At 47.7% G+C, this 22246-nt stretch overlaps 1 protein-coding gene across 1 annotated transcript in view; it reads left to right on the top strand.

Annotated features, from left to right (window-relative positions):
* Nucleotides 1-22246, top strand: part of si:dkey-122a22.2 (uncharacterized) — a 232454-nt gene that overhangs the window by 151193 nt on the left and 59015 nt on the right. The window contains exons 7-8 of the mRNA XM_067981529.1: nucleotides 656-772; nucleotides 14037-14111. Of these exons, the coding sequence (XP_067837630.1) occupies nucleotides 656-772; nucleotides 14037-14111 (192 nt within the window). The remainder of the gene's footprint in view (nucleotides 1-655; nucleotides 773-14036; nucleotides 14112-22246) is intronic.

The following is a 22246-nucleotide window of genomic DNA, read 5'->3' as shown; positions in this document are numbered from 1 at the left end:
GATACCCCATGAGTTGCGAATTGCCACAAATTGCTTGCACTGCTTCTCTGTTAGCCTCGCAAGAACAGCAGCTTGCCGTCAACCTCCCCGGGAGTGTCAAGAAGTTGCTGCATTTGCGCATTAATTACCAATTAAACTCGTCGCAGAAAGTTAGGGCTGGTACTTAATAACATAAGGACCCTTTTAATTTTTTTTCTTGCTATTCCTTTCCATCTCTTTTTTTCTCTCTCTTAATCCAATCTTTCTTTCCCTCTCTTTCTGTACCTGATTTGACTCTAATTCACCCAATTTCCTTCTCTGCCGTTCCGCTATTACTTTCTCAATTCTTAAATCTCATTGGTTTTGGAGATAGACTGCTGGTCCTGTTGTTCACCAAGGTCCCAGATGCCCCGTTGCCCTCGTGCCATTATCAGCTCACACTTCTCCGAGCTGAAGGGTGAGGGAAAGAGTCTAACTAACGGGGTACGTCACGAAATGCCCAACTCCAGCAAATTCGGGGCCATTGTGTATGCAGACAGTTGTTATACAGAGCCATTTGCACCACTCCTCACTTGTACTTCCAATCACAGGAAAAAGGGAAATGAATGAAATGCATGTACTATATTTTTAATAGTAAGCTGTATTTACCATTGTTAATTCAATTTTTCTTTTCCAGAATGGTAGACGATCTGCACAGACTTGTTAAAGAAGCTAAGCTGCAGGGCCCTTTCATTTTAGTGGGATCAGAGCTTGGAGCACTAAACGCAAGGTTCTATGCCCACATTCACAATTGGTAAGAAGATGGTCTTGAGCCTTTAGATAAGTTGATAATGCTCCCTCTATCCTTAGCTGACAAGGTTATTGTAATTTGAAGTAATGTCTCACTTTGATGATGATAAAACTGAAAAAATGGCCCTAAACAACACAATAGGTTTTTCACTGAGTCCTTGGCCAGAAACAAAACAACTACAACATGCATTTATATCGCGCCTTTAACATAGTAAAACGTCCCAAGGCGCCACACAGGAGGGTTATCAAACTAAATTTGACACCAAGCCACATAAGGAGATATTAGGACAGGTGACTAAAAGCTTGGTCAAAGAGGTAGATTTTAAAGAGCGCCTTAAAGGATTAGAGAGAAAGGGAGAGGTTTAGGGAGGTAATTCCAGAGCTTGGGGCCTAGGCAGCTGAACACACGGCCGCCAATAGTGGAGCGATAAAAATCGGGGATGTGCAAGAGGCCAGAATTGGAGGAGCGCAGAGATCTCAGAGTGTTGTAGGGCTGGAGGAGGTTACAGAGATAGGGAGGGACGAGGCCATGGAAGGATTTGAAAACAAGGATGAGAATTTTAAAATTGAGGCGTTGCTGAGGGGATCAGGAGCCAATGTCGGTCAGCAAGCACAGATATGATGGATGGGTGAACGGGACTTTTTGCGAGTTAGGAGACGGATAGCAGAGTTTTGGATGAGCACAAGTTTACAGAAGGTGCAAGGTGGGAGGCCGGCCAGGAGAGCATTGGAGTAGTTGAGTCTAGAGGTAACAAAGGCATGAATGAGGGTTTCAGCAGCAGCTGAGCTGAGGCAGGTGTGGAGACGGATGATGTTACGGAAATGGAAGTAGGCGGTCTTGGTAATGGGGGAAGATATGGGGTCGGAAGCTCATCTCAGGATCAAAGAGGACGCCAAGGTTGCAAATGGTCTGGTTCAGCCTCAAAGTGGCCAGGGAGAGGGATGGAGTCGGTCTAGGGAACAGCGTTTGTGGTGGGGACCGAAGGCAGTAGCTTCAGTCTCGCCAATATTTAATTGGAGGAAATTTCTGCTCATCCAGTACTGGATGTTGGACAAACAGCGTGATAAATCAGAGACAGGTGTTGAGAGAGGTGGTGGTGAGGTATAGCTGGGTGTCATCAGCGTACATGTGGAACCTGACGTTGCGTTTTCGGATGTTGCCAAGGGGCAGCATGTAGATGAGAAATAGGAGGGGGCCAAGGATAGATCCTTGGGGGATTTCAGAGGTAACAGTGCGAGAGCGGGAAGAGAAGCCATTGCAGGTGATTCTCTAGCCACCACTGGAAAGATAGGAATGGAACCAGGCGAGGGCAGTCCCACCCCGCTGGACAACAGAGGAGAGGCCTTGCAGGATGATGGTGTGGTCAACCATGTCAAAGGCTGCAGACAGGTGGAGAAAGATGAGGAGGGATAGATCACCATGGTCACAGTCACATAGGATGTCATTTTTGACTTCGATAAGGGCCGTTTCAGTGCTAGGAGGGAAAGAAACCTGTTTGGAGAGGTTCAGACATGGAGATCCAGGAAAGTTGGGGCCAGATTTGGGAGGCGACAACATGTCCAAGGATTTTGGAGAGGAAAGGGAGGTTGGAGATGGGCGGTAGTTTGTAAGGAAAAATGGTTCAAGGGTGGGTTTTATTGAGGGCAGATTTGAAGAGGTAAGGGGACAGTTCCTGAGAAGAGGGAACCGTGAGCAATATCAGCTAACATTGGGCCAGGATATATAAGTGAGATAATTAATAAAATGGACAAATGCAGGTTTAATGTTCACAAATATAGCTCATGATTTCATAATTTTTTCCTTTAAAATTGCCATTAAGATGCAGTAACAGTCAGCATTACATGGGCTCCAGTTAATGCATACGTAAGAAATAGGAGCAGGAGTAGACCATACGGCCCCAGAAACAACCCCAGTTTCTCTAGTCTAGGATGAGATAAGGAAGGCAACTGGTAAGAACATAAGAAATAGGAGCAGGAGTAGGCCGTATGGACCCTTGAGCCTGCTCCGCCATTCAGTAGATCATGGCTGATCTTCAACCTCAACTCCACTTTCCTGCCCAATCCCCATATCCCTCGATTCCCTTAGAATCCAAAAATCTATCCGTCTCAGCCTTGAATATACTCAATGACTGAGCATCCACAGCCCTCTAGAGTAGACATTTCCAAAGATTCACCACCCTCTGAGTGAAGAAATTCCTCCTCATCTCAGTCCTAAATGGCTGACCCCTTATCCTGAGACTATGCCCGCTAGTTCTAGACTCTTTTTTATTCGTTCATGGGATGTGGGCGTCGCTGGCAGGGCCAGCATTTATTGCCCATCCCTAATTGCCCTTGAGAAGATGGTGGTGAGCCGCCTTCTTGAACCGTTGCAGTCCGTGTGGTGAAGGTTCTCCCACAGTACTGTTAGGAAGGGAGTTCCAGGATTTTGACCCAGCGACGATGAAGGAACGGCGATATATTTCCAAGTCGAGATGGTGTGTGACTTGGAGGGGAACGTGCAGGTGGTGTTGTTCCCATGTGCCTGCTGCCCTTGTCCTTCTAGGTGGTAGAGGTCGTGAGTTTCGGAGGTGCTGTCGAAGAAGCCTTGGTGAGTTGTTGCAGTGCATCCTGTGGATGGTACACACTGCAGCCACAGTGTGCTGGTGGTGGAGGGAGTGAATGTTTAGGGTGGTGAATGGGGTGCCAATCAAGCGGGCTGCTTTGTCCTGGATGGTGTCGAGCTTCTTGAGTGTTGTTGGAGCTTCATTCATCCAGCCAGGGGAAACAGCCTCTCAGCATCGACCGTCAAAATCAAATGTCAAACCCTGTTAGAATTTTATACGTTTCAATGAGATCACCTCTCATTCTTCTAAACTCCAAAGTATAGGCCCATTTTACTCAATCTGTCCTCATAGGACAACCCTCTCATCCCTGGAATCAATCTAGTGAACCTTCATTGCACTGCCTCTAAGGCAAGTATATCCTTCCTTAGTACTGTACGCAGTGCTCCAGGTGTGGTCGCACCAAGGCCTTGTGCAATTGTAACAAGACTTCCAACCATCTTGCATTAAAGGTAATAATACCATTTGCCTTCCTAATTGCTTGCTGTACCTTCTTGTTAACTTCCTGTGTTTCGTGTACAAGGACACCCAAATATCTCTGAACACCAATACTTAATAATTTCTCACCATTTAAAACATATTCCGTTTTTCTATTCTTCCTACCAAAGCGAATAACCTCACATTTCCTCACATTATACTCCATCTGCCACCTTCTTGCCCACTCACTTAACCTGTCTACATCCCTTTGCAGACTCTTTGTGTCCTCCTCACAGTTTACTTTCTCACCTAGCTTTGTATCGTCAGCAAACTTGCATACATTACACTTGGTCTGTTCATCTAAGTCATTAATATAGATTGTAAGTAGCTGAGGCCCAAGCACCTTGCGGCACCCCACTAGTTACAACCTGCCAACCTGAAAATGACCCATTTGTTCCTATTCTTTGTTTTCTGTCCTTTAACCAATCCTCTATCCATGCTAATACATTACCCCCAACCCCATGAGCCCTTATCTTGTGTAACAACCTTTTATGTGACAGCTTATCGAATGCCTTTTGAAAATCTAAATATACTACATCCACTGGTTCCCCTTTATCTACCCTGCTAGTTACATCCTCAAAAAACTCTTAATAGATTTGCCAAACATGACTCCCCTTTCATAAAACCATGTTGACTCTGCCTAATCACATTATGATTCTCTAGGTACCCCATTACCACTTCCTTAATGATGGATTCCATCATTTGCAGGCTAACTGGCCTGTAGTTCCCTGTTTTCTCTCTCCCACTTTTCTTGAATAGCGGGGTTACATTTGCTACCTTCGAATCCACTGGGACCTTTCTAGAATCTAGGGAAGTATGGAAGATCACAATCAATGCATCCACTATCTCTGCAGCCACCTCTTTTAGAACCCTCGGATATAGGCCATCAGGTCCAGGGGATTTGTTGGCTTTTAGTCCCATTAATTTCTCCAGTACTTTTTCTTTACTGATATTAATTACTTCACTCTCATTAGACCCTTAGTTCCCCACTATTTCTGGTATAACTTTTGTGTCTTCTACTGTGAAGACAGATACAAAATATTTGTTCAGCGTCTCTGCCATCTACTTATTCCCCATTATAAGTTCTCCTTGTTTCCCTATATAGTGATAGTCATTAATATATTTTTCTGTAACATGACTTGATGTGAGCTATGTGACTTACGGCTCTCTCGTGAACAGAGAAAGCATCGAAAGTACCATACCCACAGCATGGCCCTTGTAATAATGCAGCTGTAGACAGCATCATCGAGATAAAAAGAAAACTGTGACTATTGAAGATCTGAAGTAAAAAATAAATCACTGGAAGTGCATACCAGCTGGATCAACAGAAAGGGAAGTTAGCATTCAGATACTTCATCAGTATCCCAATGGGCAGGATTATAGACTAGTACTTTTCACGCAGTTTTGAAAATTAGTGCAAAATATTGCTGGTTGTATGCAAGCTGATACAAAGGGACTTCTTTCATTCCTACCCAATTTAGTTAATCAAATAAGAGTTGCCCTAGTGCCATCGTCATCAAAACAAATCTGCAAGTGCCCCCTTGTAAGGAGGCACAGCTAACAGAAAAATTTAAACATCAAGTCTAAAATGAACAAAACCAAAAGCGAACAAAACCAAAAGCAAACATAATCTAAATCATAATCCTGGAAAACCACACATTCAGGAAGTGCCACCAACTGCCCGAGCTCAGAGTTTCTGAGCTTGAGGGGCGGCTGGCGTCACTACAGGGCATACGGGCAGCTGAGAGTTCCGTGGATAGCAGGTTTCAGTGGGTGGTCACCCCGCAACTGCAGAGAGTTTAGGAGGAGAGGGACCACCAGACAGACTAGGAGGAACAAGCAGGCAGTGCAGAATCCCCTGGGAGTGTGGCACTCACAAACCATTATTCAGTCTTGGATACCAGTGAGGGTGATGGGACCTCGAGGAATGCAGCCAGGAGCAAATCCACTGCACCGTGGGAGACTCTGCTGCACAGGGAGGCACAAGAAAGTGTAGAAATGCAGTTGTTATAGGGGATTCAATAGTCAGGGCATAGACAGGCATTTCTGCAACTGCAATCATGAGTCCCAAATGGTGTGTTGCCTCCCTGGTGTCAGGGTAAAGGATATCACTGAATGGGTGCATGATATTCTGTGAGGGAAGGGGAACAGCCAGAAGTCATGGCCCATGTTGGAACCAGTGACATAGGTAGGAAAAGGATTGAGGTCCTACAGACAGAGTTTCAGGAGCTCGGAAAAAGATCAGAGAACAGGACCTCAAAGCTGGATTACTCCCAGTGCCATGTGCAAGTGAGTACAGAAACAGGAAGAGAGTGCAGGTGAATGGATGGCTGGAGAAGTGATGCAGGAGGGAGGGCTTCAGATTCCCTGGGGCATTGGGACCAGTTCTGGGGCAGGAGGGACCTGTCCAAGCCGGACGGGTTGCACCTGAACTGGGTTGAAACCAATGTCCTCACAGGAATGTTAACTAGTGCTGCTGGGGAGGGTTTTATGTAATTTGGCAGGGGGAGGGGCACCAGGACGTAGCAGCAGAGAGGAGAGACAAGGTGCATAGAAAACTAGGAGGGACAAACAGCAACAGAATAAAGAGTAGTGAAGAAAGAGCAGGAATTAGATGGAGGTAAAAGGCAAAGCCAAGTAGAATAGTGTTGGAATGCATGTATGTTAATGCGAGGAGTGTTACAAATAAAGTTGATGAGTTGCAGGCACAAGTTGCCACGTGGGGTTATGATATAGTGGCTATAACGGAGACCCGGCTTAAACATGGGCAGGAATGGGAACTAAACATTCCTGGCTACAATATTTTCAGTAGGGATAGGGAAGGAAAAAAGACAGGAGGCAGGTGGGGGTAGGGGGGGCAGTATTGATCAAGGGTAATGTGGGTAATTTTAACCCTCAAGAACGGGTGAGTTTGTGGCGGATGGGCAGTAAAAATAGTTTGTTTTTGGAGTGGGACCACATCCCTGCTCCAATGCTGGTTTAACCCAGGCGCGTTAGGATGCGCGCACGCGCAAAAGAAACCCAAAAGTTCTGTCCCTACTTAAACCAACGAGACGATTTTTAAAGGGGCACTTAATTTTTTGTGAATGTCAAACGAATTTTACTGTACCTGTTCGGGTTTCCCATCGCTTCTGATTCACGACAGGTGAGAAGGGAAGGTGAATGCCTTTATTGCTTTGCTTGTGGGCCAGGAGGAGCAGGAATACTTCATCCAGGCCCACCAAGCTCACCTGGCAAGACAGGACCCCCGTGATTTACCGACCCCCATCCCCCCCTCAATGATTGTGTTGTGGACCCCCCTCCCCGATCTTCTCAAGGTCCATCTGATGTCATCAACGTTTGCCCTCCTCCCCCCCACCCCCCCCCCCCCAAATTCCTGCCACGGTCCACGATCTCTCCCTCCCTCCACCCTCTCCGATTCGCGGCTCCTTTTCCCTCCGACAGGCAGCCAACCTGTCATTCTGGCTGCCTGGCGCTTGCGAAACCCGGAAACACAAATACTTAGCTTCAACTGAGCTCCGGTCGCAGAATGCGACGCACTCACTTGACATCCGGGTTCCCCACGCAAATATCTACATGGGCTGTGTTCCCGACTCAGAGTTAAAATCATGCCCAATATTACAGTTCTACAGAGAGACGCTGTACTAGAGGGGTCAAAGACTGAATCTATTTGGTTAGAGTTAAGGAACAGAAAAGGAGCTGTTACATTGATGGGTGTTTACTATGGACCCCCAAATAATGAGAAGGAGATGGAGGAGCAAATCTGTAGGCAAATTTCAGAGAAATGTAAAAATAATTGAGCAGAAATAGCAGGGGATTTCAATTACCCTAATATTGACTGGGAAAAAAACAGTGTAAAATACAAGAAGGGTGAAGAATTCCTAAAATGTGTACAGGACAACTTTCTTAATCAGTATATTTCTAGCCCAACGAGGAAGGAAGCAGTGCTGGATCTAGTTCTGGGGAATGAAGCAGGGCAAGTGGAGTGTGTTTCAGTGGGAGAACACCTGGGTAATAGTGATCATAATATAAATAGGTTTAAAGTTGTCATGGAAAGGGACAAAGAAAAATCAAAGGTGAAAACACCCAACTGGAAGAGAGCCAATTTCAGTGATTTGAGAAGGGATCTAGCACAGGTGGACTGGAAACAAAGATTGGCCAAGAAAGCAGTAAATGAGCAACGGCAGGCCTTCAAGGTGGAGATAGTTCAGGTACAAACCAAGTATATTCCAATAAGGAGGAAAGATAGGGCATCCAAAGCTAGAGCTCCCGGGATGACAAAGGAAATAGAGTTTAAAATAAAACAGAAAAAGATTTACGGGAAATGTCAGGTGCAGAATACAGAGTGCAGGGGGAAATTAAAAAAGGATATAAGAAGGCCGAAGAGAGAATATAAAAAAAATTAGCGGGTCATGCAAAAGGGAACCCAAAAATCTTTTATAAACATATAAAAAGTAAAAGGATAGTTAAAGGAATGGCAGGGCTGATTAGGGACAAAGAAGGGAATCTTATGGTGGAGGCAGAGGACATGACTGAGGTACTGAATGAATACTTTGCATCTGTCTTCACAAAAGAAGAGGATGAAGTTAATGTCACGGTAGAGGAGGAGGGAGTAGAGATTTGGATAGGATAGAAATAGATAGAAAGGAGGTGCTAAATAATATGCATCACTCAAAGTTAACGTCACCCCGGTCCAGATGGGATGCATCCTAGGTTGCTGAGGGAAGCAAGGTGGAGATAGGAGAATCTCTGACCATGATCTTTCAATCCTCCTTAGATATGGGAATGGTGCTCGAGGACTGGAGGATTGCAAATGTTGCACCTCTATTCAAAAAAGAGGAGAGGGGTAAACCTAGTAACAACAAGCCAATCAGTCTAATGTCAGTGGTGGGAAAACTAGGGCCCGATATTAGGAGGGAGGCGGGTTGCCAGCGAGGGGTCGACTGGGCGCGTGAGTAACCCGCCCAGTAAAATCGGTGGGTTGCTCACGCGATCGTAAGTAAATTGAAGCCACTTACCTTGGCTTCCGGGTTTCGCGCTGGAAAGCTGCGCAGCGGGTGGACTGCACACCCGCATCATAGGCTGTCAGCTGGAGGAGCCCTATTTAAAGGGGCAGTTCTCCACTGACTGATACTGCAGAAAGGAGCCAAAAATACAGCATGGAGCAGCCCAGGGGGAAGCCCGCTCCCTGGTTTAATGATGCCTCACTCCAGGTCCTACTGGATGGGGTGAGGAGGCGGGGGAGAAAAGAGATCTTCTCCCCGGTGGACGGGAGGAAGTGGCCTGCCTCTGCCACCACGAAGGCCTGGCTCGAGGTGGCAGAGGAGGTCACCAGCACCACCAACATATCACGCACCTGCATGCAGTGCAGGAGGCGCTTCAGTGACCTAATAAGGTCAGCCGAAGTGAAAACACTTACTCATTCCCCTACACTCCGTCTGCCACATCACTGCCCCCACCCCACATCTCCTTTTGCACTGCCAACACTACTCTGTCACATCACTCCTCACACCCACTCAAAGCTTATGCTCATCTTACGTGCACTTACTCACCTCGCCAGTACTCATCCCACCACTACCACTCAACCCAATCCTCATACAATCTCATGGCTCTATCTCATACTCACCCTCTCATGCATTTCTTTCATGGTCAGCCTCACCCAACCTGCCACTACCTGTGCTGCAGCCACAGGGCATGCATCACATATGTAGTAGGAAGCGTAAGGCAAACGTGTCGTGAGCATGAAGGGGATGCAGAAGGGTGTTTGAGGGTTTGTCATGGTTTTTACTTATATTTGATTTCTGATCAACTCATTACATATATTGTCACCACTAGTGCCAATTCTTGGCCATTCTTGACTGGCTTGTGCAATAAGGCCCTTTCATGAGGTTCTCCATGAACACCCTTGATGCCACCCATTGGCTCACCATACAGTGGGTGTATTTGTAGTTGCACGATTATTTTGTGCAGGTGCCTGTTGCGCAGCACTGTGCTGTTTAGCTCCACGTGGCGGTGGTGGACGGCGTGCCTGGGGAGGCTGGTGATGTTGGTCGTCCTCCAATGGAGTGACGAATGCAGCAATGGAACACACCCCCCCACCCCGCCATCCTGACGGTGTGAGTGTGAGAGGGTCCACAATGTAGATAAATGTATTTGGACAGCAGAGTTTAGGGTATGATCTAATAATTTTGAGTGTGGAGACAATGGTGTGGCAGGCAAAACTTTGTCTGAGGTGACAGAGTGCCCTGCTGCAATGCATGAGGGTTTACCTGCACCTGTTGAATGGACCTTTGCAGCTGCCACTGGCTGCTGGCTGCAACACGTCTGTTTAAACAGGGAGTGTTTCCCCCAGCATGGGAAACACGCTCTGGGTAGTCCAAAATCCGAATTCTCTTAAAATCTCCAACTAATGAGGTCTGTAAACGACCTCAAGTACCCAGATAATGATCTTAAGTGGGATCCCGCTGGCTTTAATTGCCGGTGGGAATCCTGTATGCGGGGCTGGGCTCGCACCTATCCGCGTCATTGGGGAGCCCAGAAGTGGGCGGGTCGGAGCTGGGCTCCAGACCCGCTCCGGGATTCCCCAATTTTAGGAGCCCCCCGCCACGAACGCACCTGCTTGGCCATCCGAAAATTGACCTGCTACTCTTTGAAAGAACTATACAATTAGTCACATTCCCTTGCTCTTTCCCCATAGCCCTGTAATTTTTTCCCCTCCAAGTATTTATTCAATTGCCTTTTGAAAGTTATTATTGAATCTGCTTCCACCACCCTTTCAGGCAGTGTATTCCAGATCAATACAATCGCTGCGTAAAAAAATGTTTGCTCATGTCACCTCTGCTTCTTTTGACAATCACTTTAAATCTGTGTCCTCTGTTACCGACCCTTCTGCCACTGGGAACTGTTTCTCCTTATTTAATCTATCAAAACTGTTCATGATTTTGAACACCTCTATCAAATCTCCTCTTAGCCTTCTGTACTCCAAGGAGAATGACCCCGGCTTCTCCAGTCTCTTTATAACTGAAGTCCTTCATCCTTGGTATCATTCTAGTAAATCTCTTCTGCACCCTCTCTAAGGCCTTGACATCCTTCCTGAAGTGTGGTGCCAGAATTGAACACAATACTCCAGCTGAGGCCTAACCATTGTTTCATAAAGGTTAAGCTTACTGCTTTTGTCACCTATGCCTCTATTAATAAAGTCAAGGACCCCATACCTTTTTAACAGATTCTCAACTTGTCCTGCCATCCTCAAAGATTTGTGTATGTGCACCCCCAGGGTCTCTCTGTTCCTGAACCCCCTTTAAAATTGTATAATTTAGTTTATATTGCCTCTCCTCATTCTTCCTACCAAATGTATCACTTCACACTTCTCTGTGTTAAATTTCATCTGCCACGTGTCTGTCTACTTCACCAGTCTGTCTATGTCCTCCTGAAGTCTGTTACTATCCTTCATATTGTTTACTACATTTCCAAGTTTCATGCCATCTGCAGACTTCGAAATTATACCCTCTATACCCAAGTCCAGGTCATTAATATATATCAAAAAGAGCAATGGTCCTAGTACTGAGCCCTGGGGAACACCACTCGATACTTCCCCTCAGTCTGAAAAACAACCATTCACCATCACTCTCTGCTTTCTGTCCCTTAGCCAATTTTGTATCCATGCTGCCACTTTAATCCCATGGGCTTTAATTTTGCTTTTAAGTCTATTATGTGCTACTTTATCAAATGCCTTTCTGAATCCATATACACACATCAACTGCACTACCCTTATCAACTCTCTCCATTACTTCATCAAAGAACTCAATCAAGTTAGTCAAACACAATTTTCCTTTAACAAATCTGTACTGACTTTCATTTATTAGCCCATACTTTTCCAAGTGCCAATTAATTTTGTCCCTGATTATCGTGTCACAAAGTTTCCCCACCACCAACGGTAGGCTGACTGGCCTTCAATTGCCGGGTTTATCCCTCTCCCTTTTCTTAAACAGGGGTGTTACATTTGCAATCCTCCAGTCCTCTGGCTCCGCCCCCATATCTAAGCAGGATTGGAATATTGTGGCCAGAGTCTGCACTTTCTACCCTTAATTCCCTCAGTAACCAGGGTGCATCCCATCTGGACCGGGTGACTTTTCTACTTTGAGTACTGCCAACCTTTTATATACCTCCTTTTTCTATTTTTATCCTAGCCAATATCGCTACTACCTCCTCCTTTACTGCTACATTAGCAGCATTTTCTTCTCTAGTGAAGACCGATGCGAAGTATTCATTTAGTACCTCAGCCATGTCTTCTACCTCTCCAAGATCTCCTTTTTTGTCCCTTATCGGCCCCACCCTTCCTTTGACTACCCTTTTACTATTTATATGTTTATAAAAGATTTTTGGGTTCCCTTTTATGTTAGCCGCTAATCTATTCTCATACTCTTTCTCTTTGCCCCTACTTATTCCCTTTTTTAGATCTCCTCTGTACTTTCTGTTTTTAGCTTGGTTCTCTACTGTTTAATGAACCGTACATTCATTATCAGCCTCCTTTTTCTATTCCATTTTAATCTCTATATCTTTAGTCATCCAAGGAGCTCTAGCTTTGGATACCCTTCCTTTCCCCCTAGTAGGGATGTGTCTACTTTGTACCCGAACCAACTCCTTCTTGAAGGCTTCCCTTTTGCCTACCAATTTTTGATTCCAATCCACCTGGGCAAGATCCATTTTTAACTCTCTGAAATTTACCCTCCTCCAGTTAAGCATTTTCACATTTTATTGTTCCTTAGCCTTTTCCATAACTATTCTAAACCTAATGATATTATGATCACTGTTCCCCAAATATTCCCCCACTGAAACCTGCCCCACTTCATTCCCCAGAACTAGATCCAGCACTGTTTCCTTTCTGGTTGGGCTGGAAACACACTGTTCTGGAAAGTTCTCTTGAATACCTTTCAGGAATTCCTCCCCCTCTTTGCCCGTAACACTCTCTGCCTCAGTCTATATTGGGATAATTGAAGTCCCCCATTAAATCTATAAAATAATTGGCAAAAGAACTAGAACGGAAATGAGGAGAATTTTCTTCACACAGATAGTTGTTAAGATCTGGAATGCAGTACCTGAAAGGGTGGTGGAAGCAGATTTCAGAGGAACTTTCAGAAGCCAATTGGACATATACTTGAAGAGAAGTAATTTGCAGGGTTACAGGGAAAAAGCTGGGGTGTGGGACTAAATTGGACAGCTCTTTCAAAGAGCCGGCACAAGCCGAATGGTCTCCTTCTGTGCTGTAAGATTTTAGTATTGTATAATATTATTGTATATCCAGCCCTACAACCCTCAGAGATCTCTGCGCTCTTCCAGTTCTGGCCTCTTGCGCATCCTCGATTTTAATCATTGTGCCATTGGCGGCCATGCCTTCAGCTGCCTGGGCCCTAAGCTCTGGAATTCCCTCCCTAAAGCTCTCTGCCTCCCTTCCTCTCTCTCCTCCTCTAAGATGCTCCTTAAAACCTACCTCTTTGACCAAACTTTTGTCACCTGTCCTAATATCTGTGGCACGGTGTCAAATTTTGTTTGATAACGCTCCTGTAAAATGCCTTGGGACGTTCTACTACGTTAAAGGTGCTTTATAAATGCAAGTTGATGTTGTGTGTCCATCAGACACTCTCCTTCCTGTGGAAAGCCCCAAGCGTATGTGGATGACAGCACATCCTCCCTCTCCAGGGCCACCCGGGCACGGACAACACCGTGGAAGAGAGGCAGGCAGCCAGAGCAACCACCCCCATGGGCTGCACGCATCTTGGACCTGTGAATAGCCGTCTTAGCCTGACCCAGGAGCAGACCCACAAGAAGATCCTCCACACCAGGTGGCCAAAGGTCAGATGCTGACTGACCTGCTGTGTGTTTGAAGAATTTTCTATTTTTAAGCCTTCTGAATTCTTTTTTGTTTGATTCCTGTGTCCCTGCATAATATTCCGTATCCAGTGATGTAAAGAATAATGTCACCTATCTGGTGTGATTCTGCAAAGATGTGGTAAATGGATGTCACAAAAGCAGTGCTCACAGAATATATCTGATTGCTATTAAATTGTCCCATATATCTTCAATGGAGACGAGTCAGTGGGGTTATGCTGTACTTTGTGCTCTCATTGCTGGAATACATCCTGGATAAGAAAGGCGACGTTCATTTTAACATGGTCTATCTCTATCCCACAGGGAGATTTCTGATCTCGTCCTCATTGATCCAATCCCTGAAGAAGTGTTTATGGAGGATGTATGGCTGCAGTACTGGTAAGTAAATACAAGTAGGATCTCAATTAGTCTGGCTGTGTGAAATTAAACACTAGCAAAACTGTTGTTTATTTCTGCAGTGCCTCTTTGTACTGAAACTTAAATGAATTCTTTAATTAAGGCTACAGATACAGTAAAAATAATATGTAAGCGCATTTTTGTTCATCCATCACGTGCAAATGAACAAGCTATTATTTAAATAGGATCATCACAAGACATGCTATTTTTTTTGTTAACTTTCACCCGCTCTTTCCAATTCCCCAGGAGACGGGTTGTGCTGGGCTGCAGTTCCATTGGTGCTGGTTGCCCTCTGGTACCTCGCTCAAGTGGCCATGTATGAGCTTAGAGAGTGAATTTCAGGAGGTTATTTAACTGTGTGGCATTACAGCTAGGGCCAATTATATTCTCATTGTTTGTCCAGACTGGATGAGCTGGATAGTAATCAGGGGCTCGATTTTAGGGTCGGGTTACCTGCGGGTTTCCAGCGGGGGGGCCCCGAAAATCCCGATCTCCGATCACGTGACCGGATTCGGACGAAATCCCGGCCACTTCCGGGTACCGCGCTGACGTGCGGGGCTGCGCGCGCAAGCCCCGCTGGTGGGAATCCCGCAGGCAATTAAAGCCAGCGGGGTTCCACTTGAGAGCACTTAACTTGCTCGTTGTGGTCAGTTAATGAGCTGAAGCAGCTGTCAAAAGAGGAAGTGTGGGATTTTACGTTCAAAGCAGTCAGTTTCCCACACTGGGGGAAACAGGACCCTTCAAACCAGGCGTGTTGCAGCCAGCAGCCTGTGGCAGGTGCCAAGGTGCGCTCCACGGGGGAGCGCCCTCACCCACGCAGGAGGCCACCGCGTCACATAGGGCAACCCCTGCCCTCCACCAACCCCCGCCAAGCCAGAGGACAGACCGACACGAAACCGCAGCCCCAGTCCGAGGACCCACCCACCTACCCTGCACAACCCCTCACACCAACACCTGCCAGATGGGTGGTGCATTGACATCGTCGGAGGACGAACAGGATGACCAGCCCCAGCAGCCTCGCAGTCCACGCCGTCCGCCTCGGAGAGGTGGGGCCCCCCAACACGGTGCTGCGGCACACCCACCTGCACAGCAGGAGGGAGGGCAACCGCAGAGAGAGATGCGTCGCAGGAGGCACTACCCTCCGCACAGGGTGTACAGAGCGAGGCTCAGCTTCATGGACCTCTCCGAGGAGCAGTGCATACGGAGGCTCAGAGTCAATCGCCAGGTAGTCGCCGACATCTGCAGCCTCCTTAACGACGAGCTGCTCCCTGATGGACCAAGCAGCATCTTCTTACCTGTCGCCGTCAAAGTCACCACTGCCCTCAACTTCTTCGCATCCGGTTCCTTCCAGGGTGCCACCGGGGACATCACCGGGGTCTGTCAGTCCTCTGCACACAAGTGCATAAGGCAGGTCACCGATGGGTTGTTCCGCAGGGCCTCCCACTACATCAACTTCGCCATGGACGAGCGCAGCCAGATGGAGAGGGCGGTTGGATTCCATGCCATGGCCGGCTTCCCACGGGTGCAGGGTGTAATCGACTGCACCCACATCGCAATACGGGCACCTCCGCATGAGCCAGGGCTGTTCATCAACAGGAAGGGGTATCACTCCATGAACGCCCAGCTCATCTGTGACCACCGCCAGAGATTCCTACACGTGTGCGCCAGATACCCCGGCAGCTGCCACGATGCCTTCGTCCTCAGGGAGTCCGCCGTCCCGCCCATCCTGCAGGCACCCAACGCCGGCAACGGCTGGCTCCTCGGCGACAAGGGGTATCCCCTCCACACGTGGCTCATGACACCTCTGAGGAACCCCATCACCGAGCCGGAGCGTCGGTACAATGACAGCCACACTGCTACCAGGTCTACAATTGAGCAGACCATAGGGCTTCTCAAGATGCGCTTCAGGTGCCTTGATCGTTCTGGGGGAGCGCTCCAATACACACCATTCAGAGTGGGACGAATCATAGTTGTCTGCTGTGCCCTGCACAACATGGCCCAACAGAGAGGGGTGCCGCTGGAGGAGGCCCCATCCACACCCGCCACCCACATTGAGGAAGGCGAGGGCGAGGAGGAGGCGGAGGAGGCGGAGGCGGAGGAGGAGGAGGCGGAGGAGGAGGACGCGCCCGAGGATGTTGGACGACCCATGCGCCGAGCCGCGACTCACCGGGATGGTCGCCGGGCCAGGGACGCACTCATACGTCAACGGTTCTCCTAGAGTCAGACACTGCGATGCGCTCGCATCTCCTCACCTGCACATGCGAGCGGCCATACCAGCCCCCTCCACTGAAGAGTGCTGCCAGTAATCCTGCACCCACAGCAGTGTGCCCAATGGGTGGCAGGAGGTGTTCGCCGTCATGATGGCCTCCACGGAACGCAACTATTGCACAAGCCGCGGAAGAATGGACGAGAGGTGGCAGGAGTGGTGAGAATAGACTATTTAATATCTGGAATGTGACATCATTTAAGAAACAAAGTACAAAATAATAAACACCCTGGTGTATTCCCTTTGTGATTATAAGGCCTTTGGAATTCTTCTCCGGGAACCCCTACGTGGTGCTACCCCTGTGGCTCCAGCAGAGGTAGTGGCAGGTTGCTCGTCTTCTTGCCTTGACCGGGTAGATGCTTTTGGCGGAAGGCCCCTGGGTTTCGGTGCCCGTGAGGGCACCTCCACAGACTGCTCCTCCTGCACCGGGGCAGGGGCAGACTCGGCCACCTGGAGAGGAGGCACCATTGCGGGTGCTGGTTGAGAGGTGGGCGACGGGTGGGATGTGGGGACGCCTTGAGAGGCGTCCCCGCTTCCATGTCCCCGGTCACCATCATCCCTCTCTTGGCCTCGGCCCACATCACCCCTTCCACCCTGCTGGACGGCAGTTTGGATGGCATGTGTGAGGCCTTGCAAGGCCACCCCTAGTGTATCCCTCAGCCTGTTGGTGGCGTCGGAATGTTGCTCACCCTGAATCCGTACAGACGTTGTGAGGGCCTGCAAGGACTCGAAGTGGAGCTGTGCGTGACGCTCGAGGGAGGCCAGCCTGTCCTCCACCGCAGACAGTCCCGCACCTACCCGCGACACTGTGTCGCCGGTACCCTCCTGTGCCTGCGCCACCAATGCCCACATGCAGGAGGTGGATTCCTCCATCGCCTGCGCTATTGTGGACAATGCGCGCGGCACCTCTGCCAGCACCTCAGCAATTAGCTGGTGGCCCTCGACGACTCTCCTTTTCTCTGGTGGCCCCCTGGGTTCAGCATCTGGGTCCGGCTGAGCAGAGCCTGGAGATGAGTGCTCCCTCCGTCGCGGACCCTCCGCGGCTGCCCCTGCCACCAGGGTCTGCTCATGCTCACTCGTGCGCAGTGACTCACCAAGTGCTACCCCAACTAGTTGGCGAGGGGGACCCACCGAGGTGCGTGTCTCTGCGCTGGTGGATGGTTGGCTCTGATGTGACGATGCACCCTCAGAGACCGCCATGTCCTCTGAGGAATTGCCCTCCACGCTCGCTTGACCCAAAGACGAACCTGCAAGAGAACAGAGGGCACTTTGAGGCATGTGGACCAACTTGACAGTGCGCCTGATGGCTGGTGATGATACGGTCACTCGCGATCATGGGTGTTGAGTGTCAGCTTTCCCTTACCGGCCGTTTTGGCAGCGACACACTCACCATCGGCCACCGACAGGCAATGTCGCGTGCGGGCGAGGTCGAGCGCCTCCACCTCTGCGTCGGTGAGTTCCACCACTTGCGGCGGCCCACCTCCGGTGCGTGCCCTTTCGCGGTTGTTCTTGCTCCTCTTCTCCTGTGAAGGCAAAACACAGATGTGTGAGTGGGTGCGTCTTGCATCGTGAGACGCATCGAGCATCGGTGTGGTTGGGTTGAGCGTGGCGCGGAACGGATGGGAGGAAGTGTGGGCCACGTGCCCATCCCATTGCATGGGGATTGGGGTGTGTGGTAGTGTTCGGGTGGGGTCAGGGACGGTGGGTACTTGCGTGCACGGCGAGGATGGTGAATGAGTGGCTGTGAGGATTGCTGATGGAGCGCAGTGGTGGCTGTGCAGGAGGGGGTTGTGATCTGCTTGGCGTGATGGTGGGGACGGGATGTGGGAGGGTGCGTTGGTGTACTCACCTTGCCAGACCTAGTCAGGTCATTGAAGCGCTTGCGGCACTGCTCCCAAGTCCTTGGGGTGTTGCCCCTGCTGCTCACCTCCGCCGCCACCTCTGCCCATGCCTTCCTGGTTGCGGCGGCAGGGAACTTGCGCCCATCCTCAGGGAAGAGTGTTTCCCTCCTCCTCCTCACGCCCTCCAGCATCAGCTGCAGTGCCAGATCTGAAAAACGGGGCGCAGCCTTTCCCCTTTGTTGAGCCATTCTCCCAGACCTCTTGCTTGCAGCAGGAGGGGCTTTGGGAGACTGCCCCTTTAACTGGAGCTCCTACATCGCATCGACGGTACTGCGCATGCGCAGCCGGCCGGCACGCAGCTGGGGAGCGCAGAACCCGGAAGCAGGCCTTAATGGGTCCAATTATCCCGCGATCGCGTGGGGGACGCACACAATTACCCGTCCGCGTTTTCCACGCTCCCGGAGGACCACCCGCTGGGAACCCGCAGGCCTGCTAAATTCGAGCCCCAGGTGTGGGAACCCTGGCTGATTTTTCTTCTTTCCTCAATCCAAGTCAGGGCACTGGGATCCCTACTCCAATTCTGACTGAGCTCAGCCTGCATCAAAGGACCAAGAATCAAACCCGAGACCTCTTGTTCTGTGCTGAGTCGTTGAGGAAGCCTTCTTCAGTGCTTTCTTTCTTACAATAGCAATGTGAGCCATGTTACCACAAGCCCACACTGGGAATAAGTCTTTTGTTTTTCTCCCATCATTTATGCCGACTTTTGCTGCTGTTTAACATTTGGAAAAAGTTAGTCAACTTGTTTTTGCACAATTTTTTGCATTTCATGATTTTAGTTAACATTAGCTCATTAGTCTTTTGAAAGTTTATTTTAACTAAGTTATTGTAATTTTTAAATAATTTTCTTTGTTGTTTCTATGTTCGATGTTTTGGAGTAATGTTTCTTATTTTCCACATGAATTCCTACAATTCTGACTTGTGCTGACCAAGCAGGATTGCTTTAGATTGAAGTTCTGCTCTTACATTCTTGATATTAGTATCAGTCAATATCGAGACTAGATTCAAATGTTGCATAGCCCACTACTGGATCTTTCCAGTAAAGAAAGTCCATCCATGGTATTTGTGTTATGTTTTCACATCACATAATTTCTTGCAATGCAAAGAAAGTTCCAGGCTCTCTGAAGTGAACTCATCATGATTTCTTTGAACGGCTGAAAAGTGATCCTGGAAGAAAGAATGGCATTGCTTGCTTGACACTCCATGCTCGTCAAATGAGATTTCAGAACTTGGTTTGTATTCATTGCACAAGAAGTGCAAACACTCCAGGTCAGACATGGAATTGAGTACAGAACATTGTCAGTCTTGGGACGACACTACTCCAAAGCACTGACAGAGTTATGCTTGATGCTAACTTAGAGCCTTCTGTGACTGATGGCACCCTACTTCAGCTGTTATTAAAGATCTTTGACACTGGCTGGTGCCTGAGGAGTTGTCTAACACTGTAGCAAACACCATCTCATTGATGCCAAAATCCATATTATGTCATCTCTCCAACAACAACACCACCACCAATTTTCAATTATATAGCGCCTTTAACATAGTAAAACATCACAAGGCACTTCACAGGAATGTAATGAGACAAAGATTGACACCAAACCAAAGAAGGAGATACTTGGACTAAAAGCTTGGTCAAAGACGTAGGTTTTAAGGAGTGTCTTAAGGGAGAAAATTTTTACAATTATATTAGGAAGAAGAGGGTGGTATAGAGCAATGTGGGCCCCTTAAAAACTGATAATGGTGATATTGTAAATGAAAATAAGGAAATGGTGGACATGTTAAATAATTACTTTGAGTCAGTATTTACAGTAGAGGAAGAGGATAGCATGCCGGACACCCCAAGGAAACTAATTTTGAATCAGGGATGGGAACTCTCCATAATTAACGTAAACAAATTAACAGTAATGAAGAAAATAATGGCACTAAAGAATGACAAATCCCCAGGACCAAATGGTTTCCTTCCCAGGGTTTTAAAGGAAGTAGGTGAGAACATTGCAGATGCCCTAACTATAATCTTCCAAAGTTCTCTCGAATCAGGAACCGTTCTTTTAGATTGGAAAATTGCACTTGTCACTCCGCCATTTAAGAAATGTGAGAGAGGGAAACCAGGGAATTATAAACCAGTTAGCCTAACATCTGTTGTTGGGAAATTACTAGAGGCCTATAATTAAGGATAGGGTGACTGAACATCTTGAAAATTTTCAGCTGATCAGAGAGAGCCAACATGGATTTGTAAAGGGTAGGTTATGCCTGATGAACCTGATTGAATTTTTTGAAGAGGTGACTAAAGTAGTGGTCAGGGGAATGTCTATGGATGTTGTTTATATGGACTTCCAGAAGGCATTCGATAAAATGCCTCATAAGAGACTGTTAGCTAAAGTTGAAGCTTATGAAACTGAGGGCAAGTTATTGATCTGGTTAGGAAATTGGCTGAGTGGCAGGAGACAGAGAGTAGGGATAATGGGCAGGTACTCATATTGGCAGGATGTGACTAGTGGTGTCCCACTGGGATCTGTGTTGGGGCCTCAACTATTCAGTGTATTTATTAACGACTTAGATGACTGGATAGAGAGCTACATATCCAAGTTTGCTGCTGACACAAAGGTAGGCAGCATTGTAAGCAGTGTAGATGGAAGCATAAAATTACAGAGATAGTAATAAATTAAGTGAATGGGCAAAACTGTGGCAAATGGATTTCAGTGTAGGCAAGTGTGAGGTCATCCACTTTGGACCTAAAAAGGATGGATCAGAGTACTTTCTAAAGGGTGAAAAGCTCAAAACAGTGGAGGTCCAAAGAGACTTTAGAGGTCCATGTACACACTTCATTAAATGTTCATGGACCAGTACAGAAAATAATCAGAAAGGCTAATGGAATGCTGGACTTCATATCTCGAGGATAGAATACAAGGGGGTAGAAGTTGTGCTACAGCTATACAAAGCCCTGGTTAGACCACACCTGGAATCCCGTGTTCAGTTCTGGGCACCGCACCTTAGGAAGGATATATTGGCCTTGGATGGAGTGCAGTGTAGATTTACTAGAATGATACCTGGACTCCAAGGGTTAAATTATGAGGCGAGATTACACAAACTAGGGTTGTAGTCCCTGGAATTTAGAAGATTAAGGGGTGATTCGATCCAAGCTTTCAAGATATTAAGGGGAACTGGTAGGGTAGATAGAGAGAAACTATTTCCACTGATTGGCAAGTCTAGGAATGGAGGACATAGCCTAAAAATTAGAGCCAGGACTTTCAGGAGTGAAGTCAGGAAACACTTCTACACACAAAGGGTGGTAGAAGTTTGGAACTCTCTTTCGCAAACGGCAGTTGCTGCTAGCTCAATTGTTAATTTTAAATCTGAGATGGATAGATTATTGTTAATGTGGGTTGAGAAGGATCTGGCCCGGGTAAATTGGAATCAAAGATTGGCAGCCAAAACTGTAATTGAACAATGGGCGGCCTTTAAAGAGGAGATGGTTCGGGTACAATCTAGGTACATTCCCACGAGGGGGAAAGGTAGGGCAACCAAAGCCAGAGCTCCCTGGATGACGAAAGAGAGAGTAAGATGAAGCAGAAAAAGAGGGCGTATGACAGATGTCAGGTTGATAATACAAGTGAAAACCAGGCTGAATGTAGAAAGTACAGAGGAGAAGTGAAAAAGGAAATAAGAGGGGCAAAGAGAGAGTATGAGAATAGACTGGCGGCTAACATAAAAGGGAGTCCAAAAGTCTTCTATAGGCATATAAATAGTAGACAGGTAGTAAGAGGAGGGGTGGGGCCGACTTGGGACCAAAAAGGAGATCTATGCGTGGAGGCAGAGGGCATGGCTGAGTTACTAAATGAGTACTTTGCATCTGTCTTTACCAAGGGAGAAGATGCTGCCAAAGTCACAGTAAAAGGAGGTGTTTGACATACAGAATGGGCTAAAAATTGATAGAGGAAATACCAGAAAGGCTG

Source organism: Heptranchias perlo, chromosome 3, assembly GCF_035084215.1.
Source record: "Heptranchias perlo isolate sHepPer1 chromosome 3, sHepPer1.hap1, whole genome shotgun sequence".
NCBI classification, from domain to species: Eukaryota; Metazoa; Chordata; class Chondrichthyes; order Hexanchiformes; family Hexanchidae; genus Heptranchias; species Heptranchias perlo.
Note: the sequence above shows the minus strand (reverse complement) of the source record. Positions and strands in the feature narration are given on the sequence as shown.